A 14900-nucleotide genomic window follows, 5' to 3' on the forward strand; every position below is an offset into this window, starting at 1 on the left:
TCACGCTTCTAAAAACAAAACTCCCACGTCCTCCTTCTGCAAAACCTTTAAAATAGTTACTCTCTCCTCTGTACTTCACACACTTGTCCTATCTGTGCCCCTTCCCCCTCCTAATTGTCATCACAGACAATAACAAAAAAAGTTAATTCCTCTGACATCACAACTGGAGTGGGAGGCTGAAGTAAAAAAAAAAAAAAACAAACCTGAAATATTGATATATGGATATAATATAAAAATTAAGACAAAAAATTATGTGTAAAAAGTCTACCTAACCAGCTGTTCAAAGCAGTAAAAGCAGAAATAAATTAATTAATGAGTTCTGCCAGCTCCTGAGAATTTTTTGACTGGCAGCAGGCAGATATTTTCCACTTCACTAACAAGTATTTTTTCATTCATCTATTACAAATCAAGCCTCAGTTTGCCAGTGCGGAGGAAAACAACTGAGTTTTGGTGAGGAGGAGATGCAAGCCCAGCCTGGGAGAGTCCAGCCTCGGGTCACAAATACCCTGCTGGGCTTGCACTAAAATGTAATTTCTCCCACCGTCATATCCTGTGCTGCTACTGCCCAAAGTGCTAAACAGGTGTTCAGCTCCACTTAGGTCAAAGCTCAACAGAAGCAGCACATGGTCTAAATCCCCGACTTCACTTTTTTAGGCACTGGGGCTGAGATCTTCAACGTGCAGGGCAATGCTCAGTGGGACATTCTGCATTGCCCAGGCTGAATTCCCACAGCAGCTCAGAAATCTGGCCTGTGGCTTTGGCACAGAGCTGAACACAACGAACAACGTTCTGACTTCAAAATTTCCATGCAATGTTATGTATATTATCGTAAGAAATTACTTCAATATTATACTCCAGCATTTTCAATCTCTGCTAACAATCTGGCACCATTTCTTGTTCTGTGCTGTACTATTTCATAAATTAAATACTCGTCAGTCAAGTCCTTTCCTTCCCACCTGTCCACTTCTGTTTAAAAATAAACTCTCAAATAGTGCACCACACAGTGAGACATAGTTCAGAACAGGACCTTTTCTACAGACTTGCAAACAGTATCACAAAGGATTTTCTATCCTAAAATTCCTGTAATTATAATTTTTTTTCTTAATACCTGAAAAAACCCCGGTGGTACTGGACCTACTGGCATGCCATCTCCTGGGGGAATGTTTCCTAGCACTGGGCTGGGAGCTGCTGCAGCACTCTGAAAAGAACAAAGGGAAAATAAACCTTTGTCATTGCATGGTATGCATTAAACCCCCCCAAAAAACCCCAAACCTGACCAAAGTGCAGAAAGTAATTCTCTGGATACGTCATTATTTTTTCATCTGAAGGTAAATTAAAATTGTTCGGCCTTTTGTCTATACAAGTACCATGATTTGTTGAAATAACAAATGTATGTTGAGGGGAAGGGTGCCAGAGACTGCACAGGCCAATTAGACAAATCCTGACTAAATTTTTAAGAATGTTGCATCTCAGTGTCTCTACATGCACCAATGTGAATGTAACTTGCACACTTCTTGTCTTACACATAGGAACAGTCTCACACATGCACACAGAGCATAAAGAAAGTAATTTCTGCATTTTATCAGCAATTTCCAAGCACTTTAAAGATAATTTCAGCAGCCTGCAATATTTTTCCAGAACAACAACAAGCTTCAAAACAGGGCTCTGTTATAAACAGTACAAGAAGAGATGCTCATGATTCTGCTGGTAATGCTCAAGATTTTACCAACCCCAAAAATAACTACCATGACAAATTAGAAGAATTCAGGTTACGTTTTTGGAAGGGAAAAGAAAAAAGGGATTTCTAAGGAGTGAATCAGAGGATGAAATTAGTTACCTTTGCAAATCCTTCGGCTGGAATAAGCGAGTAAAGAATATTGCTCCTGGCAATTTACATGCAGGAGATTGTCACAGAAAAGAGAAGCCAAACTGCTTCTGTTGCCATGTGTTGGAACCTCAATTACTTTTAATTTCTAGCACTCTTCCTTCCTGCAATGTGTTTCTGTGGGGCATGAGGCTGAATCACCTATAAATGCTCAAAATCCTGTGTGAAAGTACTGGAGCACACAGAATGCTCCCAGAGCCACTGGCAGGTTACTAATGACCTGCCAATGCCTGCCCTGCAGAACACACAGATATTAAATTATCACTCTATTTATTGGGCACTCACACTCGATACCCTAAAGATGCAGATCTGGAAATTGCATTTCCAGGTGTTTGGCACAATACCTAAGAAAGGAAAGAATAATGCTGGAAAGATCTGAAAACTGGCACAAACGAGGGCTGACCTTTTTCAACCAAGCAGAAAGGAAATATTCAGTTAATCACCACAGATTCCTTCAATGGCTTAAGCTGTGTTTTAGAATTAAAGTCCTGAACAACTCACAGTAACGTATTTAGCATCCAAGCTGAATGTTCTTTGGAAAAGTCTGGAATGTATCACTGAAATACAAAGTCTGCAAAAAGTGCTGGCTTTCAAAATGAGTGCAAGGCTTTGATTCACTGAAAACCCCTGTAATAAAGGGTATTATCTATGCAAGGATCAGTGCTAGAACACTGTTGAATTGCAGCTGACAGAGAAAGCCAACCAGGTGAGCTGGATGCAGCAAACACTTTGGAATCATAACCACAAATCATGCAGGGAGAGGCCACCACAAAGCAGCCAGAGCAGCCTGGGAAGATGTGGCCAAAAAAGGTGGTGCTCTGCCAGCCACTGCCAGTCATGTCAAATAATTATTTTTGTATCATCTCCATTTCCAAAGGAAAACAGAAAAAAAAAGCTGCTGGTTTGCTGCTGTTTGGGTATGTTAAGGAAATATGAGCTCTTTAAGCATCCATGTCCAATAAACCCATGACAGGCAGTCTGAGTGGAGCACGTTGGATGCAATTCTGCAGGTACAGGTTTTCTGGATGAAGGATGACAACAGCAGCACCACTGATGGAGAAAATCGATGATGTTAAAAGCCTGAGCATCTCCAAAAGCCCCAAGGAGGCTGAGCTGCAGTGGCTGACCAAGGAGGAGCAGCCCATTAAAGAGGCACCAGTACTGATGGGCTTTATTACAGCACCATCCCTCCCTGCATGACCATCCCCTGGGCTGAGCCCCCTCACTGGCCATTGGATGTGCCCCCTGCAAGGTCCCTGGGGTCACAAGGGAGGGAACAGCCCCTCAGGATGAAGAGCTCCCACAGGGATACAGCAGCCTGCTGCTGACAGTTCATGCTCCTTCCCACTTTGAAAAAGACTTTTAAAAAATAAAACAGCAAATGTAGCTTAAAAAGAGAGGGAGAGGGAGAAATAATGACTATTCCAAAACGGAGGGAGAAAAGGATTAAAGTTATAACTGTTAGCCATTTACTGTCCTATGAAGGCTTTGTAAGAAATATACCGAAAAATAACATTTTCATTATTGTCTCATAGAGGTGGGGTGTTCCCCCTATTTCTGAGTCTCACCTGGCACTGACACCAGAGGAACCCTGCCCTGCTCCCTGGTGAACCACCAGGAGCTGGCAGGGAGGGACTCGATGTGCTGGGTTTAATTTCTAGTGGATGATCAGTGACTGAGGCTGGATGGCCCCCCAGGTCACAGACACCTGTGCAAACGCCCCGTGCCCCGCTCTGTGCGTCCGAGGGAAGGGGGACACAGAGTCTGCGTGGCCACAGCAGCAGGTCAGTGTTACTGACATCTGCATCCATCATGGCAAGAATTCTGCAGTTACAGCCACTCTCAGGCCTTACAGAAACCTCCATTTCTATCCTTCATTATGCAATGCACTCGGGTGTTACGTTTTCATGTTTGCTTGGGATTTTTCTGTTTTCATGTTTGCTTGGGATTTTCTTCCCTGATGGGCAATGAAGTCCCAAAGCCAGAAATAAAGCATTTTCAGTGTTTTGGGTATATTACATTTTCTAGCCTGTGCTAAATAATGAATCTTTTAAGAACTTCTACCAGGTAGATCAATAAACAAACCTGCAACTGCTGCATGGAAATATTCTTATTATTCTATCGTGATGAATTATTCATTCTTTTTCCACATTCCCATAGCAAACCATGGCCTCCTTTTGCATGCCTTACAAGTTGTTCATCATTTATACTTCCATTAGTTTGACATTTTAAATATTTGCAAATTGCTTTCCCTGCTTTTCATAAAAAGATGAAATCGGAAAATTTAGATGGTATAAAGTCTTTGTACAATACCTTACCTCCTTAAAAATGGAATCTGTATTTGCTTTTGTAGCTAAAAGAATGCATTTATACTAATGAAATGATAATAATTCACAATTATTAATTAAAATTGTGTACTTGAGTGGAAGTTATGGTCATTCCTTCTCTATCCAAGCTATTATTGGCAATACAAAAATAGATTATTACAGTAACTAATAAAACTAGCTTTGGTTTAGAACAGATTTATAATAAAGAAATCACAAAGTAAATAAAATGCAAAATAAAATCGTTTAGCTATTCCATTAGTACAGTATCTGAAGTATAAAAATCCAGAGATAAACCTGCAATGCTCATTTTTTGAGGCCGTCCCAAGAAGTGACTAATGAGGAAAGCTTACAAATAATTTTATTTGAAACCAAAGAATGCTACAAAGAAATGACTTCACTTTATAAAAATCCTCACTGGCTCTTTCTTTCACCAAGGCATTTAATTTCACGTATTTTGTTTACAGTATGACTTCCTTATTTTTATCCAAAGAAAGCAGTTTACCACATGCTACTAAATTTGTCCACTCAACGGAGAGCTCTGTTTTTAGGAAGTCTCACTGATGGCAAATGATGAAATCTACTGGATGATGGTGGGGAGGAGCTGGACCCTACACATAAAAGTGTTGGGTACCCAATTCCCTCATCACCCCACCCTCCTCCACATCAGCCCTAAATCTACTCTTATCATTTAAGAACATAATGTTTTCACATATTCGTACAAGCAACCACAACATGCAGTCTCCAGACAAAGATACTCTGCCATGGGTGGTACCAACACGATCAGCTGAACCAGAACCAGAGGACAAACCATCAACATCTCAGGATATTTTTGTATACACTGGTATTGGGTTAATGAAACAAACTGAGCAGTCAATGTGGAATGTGAAGGACAATGCAGAGAAAACACAACCACATTTGAAATCCTGGTGAGAGCAGCACAGTCAGAAGGAAAAGCAGAAAATGTCAAAACTTAAACAATTTCTGTTTCTTTTTTTTTTTCTCTCCTTCTCTTTTCTTTTCTTTTCTGGGGTCAGAGGATAAATATCCAGTACATTAATTCAGGAAATTACGGGAAGCAAGGAATTTAAATGTAGTTGTTCATTCTTTTTTTTTTTTTTTTTTTTTTTTTTCTGGAAAGACAAACAATGGATGATTGCTATTTCCAGTCATATTTACCACATGTTTAATTTCTGGTCATTGATAGCTTTGAAGTGCCAGACACACTTCAGCCAATACGGTAAAAAATATCAAATTTCCTTTTGTAACACTTCAACGTGTAACTTACCAAGTGTTTCTAAGACATCAGCTGGTTACTGTAACAGACCATCCCTATTTGTACCCATCACAAATTATAGAAGTATTAAAGGAATTATATTGATCAACCACTAGCAACCTTCTAGTTTTCTCCAAGAGAGAACATAAAACTACTCATCACTCTGAACAAAAACGTAAGTAAAATTCTAAAAACTCCCAACACTTTAATTAAGTCTCTGTGCCTTTTGCAAAGCCTTTGAACACTTGGCTGTACACAAAGAAGCCAAAGCCCCCAGAATGAGCAGCCTTGGTTTACTCAACACAGACTGGAAGGTCATGACCAAGAAAGGTGGATTCATCACACTGAAAGAGGCAGGTAATTCGAAAGATCTGGATCATGAGACCTAATTAAATCCTGGCGTATCTCCACGGATATATATTTATCTAAACTGCTTGATTTCTGTTGTATAAGAGGAAGGCATTCACTTGCCAGCACAAGTCTGAGAAGTGTAACAGTGGAAGGTCATTCCTTGCAACTTCTCAGTTTTCCTCCAATCCCAGCTCCCTATGGTTTTATCTGGACTCTGTCATTTTATTTCTCTTAATTCCATCTTATGGGTAATAAAGAATAATAAAAATAATGATGGCATCAAGGCAGATGAAAAAAGAAAACACATTTAATCCTTTTCTTGGAAACACAAAAAGGGTTGCACCAGCAGACATGGTCACCTAGGGAAGGGCAGACCTGCTGATGGTGATGATGATGATGATGATGAAGGTGCCCTCTGGGACTCCACCCATCCTTCTTCCCCAAGAAATAATCCTACCCCCAAACCAACCTCACTTCAGCAAAACTTCTCCACATCTAAAGTGGGATCACAGTTTGTATCCCAGTGCCCAGTCTGGGGGTTTCATCCTGCTTAGCTGAGACAGAGAAATTGTATTACAGTGCTGAAAACTAGCCACTGCGCTGGAACAGAAATTAATTTTGAGGAAAGCTTTGTTATCAGCGAATAAAAGAACTTCAAATTCCCATTAAAAGAGAACATTTCCACCCTGTCTCTAAGCTGCTGCTTCTTGGATTATTTAGAATATAACTTCCAGACAAGATTTTCTCAAAATTATGTTTATAAAGAAAAGTTGTTTAAAAGAAACCGTCGTTATTGCTGGAAGTTAATAAAATCGGTATTATCCATAGGTATCAATGGACTGTTCACTTACAAAAGCTGCAAAAGTACTTTGTGTTTCAGATATGGAAATAAACCCATGAAATTCTTTTGAATTTCTGCCCATTCTTCTGTTTTGTTGTTTTCTTTCCAAAACAGTACTGTACTGAAAAGCAGAATACCCGGCTTTCCCCAGTTATTGATGAAGATTCACAAACGATACTTCAAATAATGCTTCCAGCCCATTCTCTGTGACGGCAAGGGCACTCGTGTGAGCTGAATTCCAGGGCCTGTGTTAGCCAGGCAGGTGCATCTGTGGGCAGGGCGAGGCAGGACCCTGCGCTCCCGAGCTGCAGCAGCGCTGCCAGCCCCAGCAGGAACCACCGCGCTGCCGACAACAAGAGGCACTTGAGGACACAAAGCGCTGCTGTTGAAGCCTGGAGCCGAGTTGCAGTGATATTTCAACAAAATGACTTCTTTTCCAGAAGTGACACTTACACCCCTCCTCCAGACTCCCTGGAGACTGAGGCAGCTCCGAGCGGTGCAGCTCCGATCGGCGCTCGCTCGGCAGCCACGGAATCCTCCGCACATTCCAGGCGCTGCTCTCCTCCTGGTTCCCTCCAGGATTGCCTCTGTCGAGCCAGGGCCACTGCAGATGATGGGTTTAGCCCCCCTGCCTGCCCCAGGAAGATGCTGCTCCTTCCTCACACAGGGAACGGTTCGACCTCCACACGTTCCGTGTCTCCAGCTGGAATTTTAAATTCCAGATATTCCCTGTGCTCAAGACACGACTCGCTGCACAAAGGGGGCTGATCGCTGCTCATCCTTCCCTCCTTCTTCCCCAACATACTCTGCCATTTTTTTCCACGCTCTACAGATAATTCATGGTTGTGCTAATTGGACTAGTATGACAAGACTATCTCGTACCCTGACTTCCCCTAGCAATTAAGTGGTTGGCACAGTGTCTTTTAATCATTTAATTAATCTAATTGTTAAACCCATTTTATTTTTCAAAGATTTTAAGATTGCTAGAGTATCGTATCCCAGTTCTCATGGCACAGCACTCCACACAAGTCAAGTGCTTTCCCATTTTAGGAATATAGTGATTATTAAGATGAAAGTTTTTCTGTATCTCTCTGTCCTTTCCAAGTTGTGAAACAAATGAAAAAATATGCTGTGAGCTGAAAGACTAAAATTTGGCTATGAAATGCAAAGTAGCCTGGTTTGGGGTTATCCTCAGGTCACCAGGGAGTGATTCACCAATGCTGGCAATATATGCACAGCTTCAGAAAGGAAAATACACCAACCCACCCCCCAGTAATTCCTTCACAATTCAAAATGGATTTTTGTTTCCATATGTAGCTGACTGGAAAAATCATATGTACAAAAAGCTAAATTTTACTTCAGAGGGACCTGAACTGCAGAATTTACTTTATTATGAAAATGCTTTCCTGCTTCTCCAGAGCCTGAAAAATTGTTCATTCGGGTGTTCTTGTCTGGACCTTCAAGTCATGAAATGCCCCTTTAATAATCATTCACTAAGATACCAACCACAGATACATCTCTGCTTTCCAAGTCTGTGCTCCATAAGTTATTACTCTGTCCTAAAATGTGAAAACATGGGACTCCACAACACTGCAATTCTGACAGCACATTTTCATAGAGAAAACTTACTGAAGCATCCATTTGGGGGTTTTATTTGAACATTATCTCCATTATCAGTGGAATTAGTGGTACATAACACATAACACAATACATACTTTAGGGTCTCTAGACTAAATTTCACTGCTTTAAAACCAGTGGTATTTCTTGTATGTGCAGCTGCTTATAAATAAATACTTAATTCCCTAACAATTATGTGTTCATTTGAAGAAAAATAGGATAAATTTAAAACTCATGGAAAGCTAGCCTCTAAAGTATCTCATTTTTCTCATGTTGCCTGAATATCTATCTTTGGATAAATGTAACTTGTTGAGCAGGGAGTTAACACCTCTAAGTGCTAAACCAGAATTAGGCACTGTGCTTAGAGAGACCACACATTTTCATGCTGGTGATTATTTGCTATAAAGGAGTTATAGGGAGTAGTCAAAGAGCAACAGAAGCCTCACAGCCCACCCCAGGGGGTACCAGAATTCAAAGAATTTCTGTATTTCCTTCCTTCCATCCTTCCTTCCATCCATCCATCCATCCATCCATCCATCCATCCATCCATCCCTCCTCCACAGACAGCAGAGGCAGAGCAGGGCTCAGTCCTCCAAGGACCTGCTTTTTGGATGTCCTTCTGAAAAAAAAACCTTAATTCCATTTCTTTGGGAATTTGATCCACGGAAACCAAGCCTGTGAGTGCCCAGCACACACCCCAGGGCTGGCTGAGGATCGAGGCAAGCAGAAACAGCCCTGCCAGGAAAAACCCTGGCTCCAAATGTGACCAAACTCGCTGGTGCCCAAGTCACACAGCAGAGCAGGTGAACCTGTCTCAAGTGGCTCCTCCTCAGGGAACCAATTATTTTACACCCTGTGGTGTGAAAATCCATAGCAGAGATAATGAAAGCTTGAATCTTTCAGGGTTAACTACCTCCTACAGCTCTTACACACACCCTTAAAACCTTATTCTTCTGATTATTTTATTATTATTTGGGTTTTTTGGTGGTGCCCATATAGACACTGAAGGGATGCTGAGAAGGGATGCTGATCCATGCACAGCTATTCCACCTGGCTGGTCCATGGACTACTGGGTCACCCACATGGAAAACAGCAACACTGACAGTGTATTTTTAAATATATTATGTTATACAAGGAACAAGATTCAAAATTCAGCTGATGCAAGAATGATTGCTGAAACTTCTGCTTCACCATGTAATTCTTCATTGCACTTCATTAAAAAAAAAGAAAGAAAGAAAAAAAAAAGAAAATCAGCTAAACCCAGGAATACGGTATGAAAAATTGCCTTCATAAACAGTTTTATACATGCACAGATTGCATATAGAAATAGGCTGGCTTTAAATGAGAATTATGTGTATATGTATCTTCACTAAAAATGCACATTTTGTGGTGAAGGAACCATTACAAAGTACAGAAGGTATAAACCCTCTTGTTTATATAAATAAATCAGGTCACATTACACTGATCCAAAACAAAAGCAGCCTGTTTTCCCAAGGTCCCTGACTGAGTCTGTGAGTGCAGACCTGTCAGGGTCACCTTTACCTCAGCACCACGTCCAAGATGGCCTAAAACACCAGAGATTAATGTGAGCACTTAGTGGTTGCTATAATCCATATTTCACTATATATAAAAAACTGGCTTCCTCCTCAGCTAACACAGAGAGGCTTACAGAAGGAAAAGTACAGACAGATCCAGTTCAGCTCTGTTATTTAAAAAAAATTATCTAAAGGAGAGCAGCAGTCATCCATGCGCCACCTGAACACACGCCGGTCCTCAATGTCTTTGGAATTAAGGGTAAGCTCAGGTTAAAACACAGCAGAATGAGAACTATGTAATGTACAGACTGGAAACAAGAGAAAATGAGAATTGAAGTCAGTTGAAGCATTCTCCCCCATCCTAAACTACGACAGAGGCATTTTCCAGGAGGAGGAAAACGCAGCTTTTATTGGGATTGCTTAAAGCAGCAGCCAAGGCACAGAACTCTAAAGCTCCCCCATCCCACCATTTCCTCTTCTTCACTTCCACTTCTAAGCCTTCCAATCCCTCAAAACAACTCCAGGCTTTTCAGTCTCTGGGGACTGCAGCCCATCACACAAAAATAAGCAGTTTTCTGCAGGCAGAGGGTCCCAGGGGAGGGATATTCATGCTTACTACAAAAGCTGACAAAACTTAAGTGTCAGGTAACAGTGGGTAATTGTAGTACTTCATTTAACTGCTTCATCTACCCTAATAGCCTGCACAGAGCATGTCTGATGAAAGGGACTGCAGATTCCTGGGATGGTGAAGTTTGTTTCCTGCAATTACCTTAGAGCTGCTCACCTGTGTGCTTGATGTCCCTTGTGCCTTCAGCTTCACGTGAAATGAACGGAAAACATTTTTTATTTTCCCTGCAAGTACCACTCCATAGAAGGGACTTTCCAGGATCTGTTTTCCAGAAAGCACCCTTTTTTATCATTCCTTGTGATTACCATCTGCATGGATATTTTACTAATCACGATCATACACAACAGAGGCTCTTCTTACTTCCTATGCGCTCAACTTGGTACCTCTTTAAAATGTCTGGTCTATTTCAACTGCTGTCTTAATTAAAATGTTACCACTCCAGCCTGAAAATCCAAGAGAAAGGTGCAAAGTTTGTATAGAAGAAGGACAATCAAGGGGTTATTTTTTCCCTTAGTACCTCCAGTTTGGTGCTATTCCTGTATGAACTTATGTTTGCAGCACTCTTCGTGCTATTGTACACACAGCGAAATTCACATTTACCACAACTGCTTCAGATTGGTGAAAGTCTAGCTAGAGCAGACTGCATGAAATAACTTGTAATTTTCAGATGGAAAACCAGCCTAAAACACAGTACAATGTGTGAAGAGGTGACAAATATCCCAGTTTAAATATAAGCAATATGAAGCTTGGACAGAATTTTTTACTTCTCAGTCTATGGTAACACTATCACAAACTGTTATCAGCCACAGCAATGAACTTGTACAGGTTTTTCAATTATTTTTGAAATCCTTCTTTATGCCCAGGACACTGTGTGCATTTTCAGTATGACAATGACAAAGGCACACTTGATAAAGCACTGTAAGAAAAACTCCAAACAGAATTTTATTACTTTTCTCAGTGTAGTTGTTAAATCCTTCTCATCCTCAACAGCCCTCAACTCTACCAGTGCCCATTCCTGTAGTGTTCCTCAAGCACTCAAGTTTTGAGTGCATTGGTTATTTTGAAGCAGGAAACAAGGTGTTAAAATAAAATAAAAGAGTTTTTCATGCAATACAGTGCCAAGACAAAATTACAGAAGGCAAGGAAAGGCTGCTCCATGTTTTCCAATTTAAGCTGTGCCACAGTTAGGACAAGAAGAAAAAGATGTGTGGTACCTACAGCGAGACTTGGGGCAGCCCCAAAACCCCAAACCTGGCTAGGCTCTGACCCAACAGGTCCCACCAACGCCTGGAGCTGGGAAGAGGCTTTTTGGGGTGACCTTTCGGGGTCTCAGGAGGATGGGAGGATGGGGAAGGTAAATGCAAGTGCTCCCATTAGTGCAGTTCTGAGTCACCTCCACCCCCACAATTAAAGAAGAAAGGGCAGAAAGTTCAAAATCCAACTGCAAAGGGCATCTTAAAACTGCTCACGGGTCTCAAAATCCTTGTAACCAGCATTTTACTCCAGAGATGGGAATGTTCCGCACAGGCAACCCTCCCCCATGCACTTTTTAGGCTGTTGCTTTTGGCTGAGGCTGCTGCTACAACAGGAAATAAAAATTATATTACTCAGGAAGGAAGCTAATGAGTTTCCCCTCCCCCCAACACCATTAGACACTTCCTGAATAAAGGAGAAGCACATTAATATAAAGAACGGCCCTACGTGAGCAACCAGGGGCTGAACAGCTCCGGGATTAAAGCTGAATTCCATCTCTGGAGGGACCAGGAATACCAGGTCAGCTGCCCTGAGGCACCACCTCACTGCCTGTGCCTTGTCCATTCTGCGCTCAAACCACCCAAAATCAGCCACGATTTCATCACTTCCTCTGGGAGAGCATGCCAGGAGATAAAACAGCTCTTGTAAGGAGTGTTTTCCATGTGCTTACTCTGTTCATTTTGCTTTATTGTTCTGAATTTAAGAGGCTGCTTCATAAAGCCCCAAATCTGGGCTTTTATTGTTCAGTTTGTTTTGGGAGTTCTTTAGGCTGAGGGATTTCCCAATCTGGGAAATATCCAGAGCCTGAAAAATAAACAAAATACCCAACACTGAATTCATGGAAGCTTAGTGACTGACCCTGCTGTGTTATTAACATTCAACACTATCTTAAAAAGGCAGCAACTGTTTTAGTGATCAGAATATAAAAATTTTTGTGTTGATATAAAGACTTGTGTCCAAATCATCAAGCTTTCCATGCAGCTCATCTGTATTAGGTACTTTGGACTGTAGCTACTTCAATTCATTCTTCACACTGTTTATTTTTTTTAAATCAAGTTACAGTAAGAAATTTAAGGGGAAACTCTGCAAAAATGTAAGTGAGGACCATCTGAAGTTAAAAAAAAATACAGAGGAGTGAAGATTTGCAGCTGTTTTCAATCTTCACAGGAGCAAACCTTCCCAGCAAAGGAGCACAAGACACACAAAATAAGTGAGTTTAGAGTTATTCAGCATGAGTTGGCTCTTCTGACCACCCCAGCACAACCAACAGTGACAGCTACAGCACTCAGAAAATCCACTTTTTTTGCTTTGGCTTATTCTGTTCTCACTTCCTTTCCTTTTCTGTCCAATAAATATCTTGTTTTCTGGCCTTCTTTAGGCTCCTCCCAGTTCCTCGATCCACCAGTCTTTTTTATCTCTTTTGATTTACTTTAGTTGCTAAGAATTAATGAGATGCTGGAAAAACAAACCACAGTTTTGAGTTTAACTCTTACTGGCACAAACGAATGGGGAGTTAAGTGTCCCTCCTAGTACCCTGTCTCTGCCACTGGCACAGTCCTCACCCAAAAGGATAAAACTCATGAGAACAGAGATTTCTTGCCAAAGCTTTTCTGGCTTCTGGATTTTGTAACAGCTTTCATATCTAAACCATGGCTTAGAATTATTTTATATGCCATTCAGAGAGTTTTAATTTCAGACAAGACCTAAAGGTGTAGAAAACAAAACAAAAAGCGTAACTGACATAATTTTAACTTTGCACATCCTCTTCCTAGTGTTACAATACACGTGTTGTTGTATTGTAAAGTCATAAAATTTAAATACAGGACCATTTCATTAAAAATAGAACCATTTCATAATCACACTGAGACATTTCAGAGTGTGTCTCACACTGGATCTTCCGCTTTCCATCAGGAGCTGAGACACTTGGATTTTTCTCTTCCGAGGAAACCGAGATGTGACAAGAAGCCACGGTGACACGGCGTGTGTGGAGCCTCAGGATTTAACGACAGGATCCTGCTTTTAAAGAGAAACCACACAAGTGCCCACACCACGTTTAGGAGCAACAGAAATGTGTGATTTAAACCTTGTGGATTAAATTCCTTTGCTCCTCACTGCGGACAAACACAGCGTTAGCGACACTCGCATACAACACCTAAAAGGCAAAAAAAAAAAGGGAGAAAAAAAAGAAAATAAAAGAACCCAAAATATTACTTTCCAATTTGTTTACCCATTTAAGAAGCACAGCTATTATTTCCAGCCAAATCTAGCAGCCTTTGGCCATGATTCTGAACATACCTACGCAGTGTTGTGAACAACAAAATAAGTTTAAATTATTGAAGAGGAATTCTCCAGGAAGCAGGAGGATGAGCTGGACAGAGGCCAGCACCACCAGCCAGGTTTTGTCACGGGGACCTAAGCTGGAGCCCTGCACACGACAACTCTTGGACAAAAACAATATATGACTCTCAGGAAAATAAAAAGTACACACAAAAGTGCACAAAACCTTCCATGTCTCTTCCTCCCCGAAATGAAATGTTACAGAAGGGTTAAATTTCAGCTCATGTTAATGCCACAGAAAAAAGGATAACTCTGCGAGGAATTAACACTAAATGAACAAAATTCCCCCCAAAAATAAAGGATTGTGATTTTTTTTAATGATTGCCACATTCAAAACATTATGTACTCTAAATTTGTGCACAAATTTATCTGTTTGAGCATGTTTTTTCACACTCCTCACAAAGCCTGTACTAATCACCTGCCAAACATGCAACAGTTCCCAGCTTCTCCCGGCACAGCCCCTCTGCATCTGTGGCTCCTGATACCAGCACATTGTCCCAATACCAAGCCAAACTGTAAGCTCACAGAACGTTTAGCCAGTTTTTCTTATCAGTTGCAGCTAAGCAAGAACAAAATCTAACCTTCACACAACCCCCCAAATCGTTACCCTACTACTCAACACCCACCTTTTCCTCCATTTAGAAGGCAGTGAACACTACATTAAGAAATGAAGGCACTAAAACATTCAATTTCTCTGTTTGGGTTTGATTTGTTTGGGTTTTTTTTTCAGATAAAACAACTAAAGATCACCCCAAGATAAAAAAGGGTTTTTAAGTACACAGGAATTTCAAACTCAGGCATTCCCCCTGGGCACAGCCCTGTATCTGGCCTGCAGGTGATGCTCTCAGCCTG

The 14900-nt window shown here is 41.1% G+C and overlaps 1 protein-coding gene across 4 annotated transcripts in view; it reads right to left on the reverse strand.

Annotated features, from left to right (window-relative positions):
• Positions 1-14900, reverse strand: part of SSBP2 (single stranded DNA binding protein 2) — a 136452-nt gene that overhangs the window by 44668 nt on the left and 76884 nt on the right. For 2 of the 4 annotated variants that reach the window (XM_032096549.1, XM_032096551.1), the window contains exon 5: positions 1109-1198. The exons of the other annotated variants lie outside the window; for them this stretch is intronic. In XM_032096549.1, coding sequence (XP_031952440.1) covers positions 1109-1198 — 90 coding nt within the window. The remainder of the gene's footprint in view (positions 1-1108; positions 1199-14900) is intronic. 4 annotated transcript variants of the gene reach the window in all.

This window comes from Corvus moneduloides, chromosome Z (assembly GCF_009650955.1).
Source record: "Corvus moneduloides isolate bCorMon1 chromosome Z, bCorMon1.pri, whole genome shotgun sequence".
In the NCBI taxonomy this organism is placed as follows: Eukaryota; Metazoa; Chordata; class Aves; order Passeriformes; family Corvidae; genus Corvus; species Corvus moneduloides.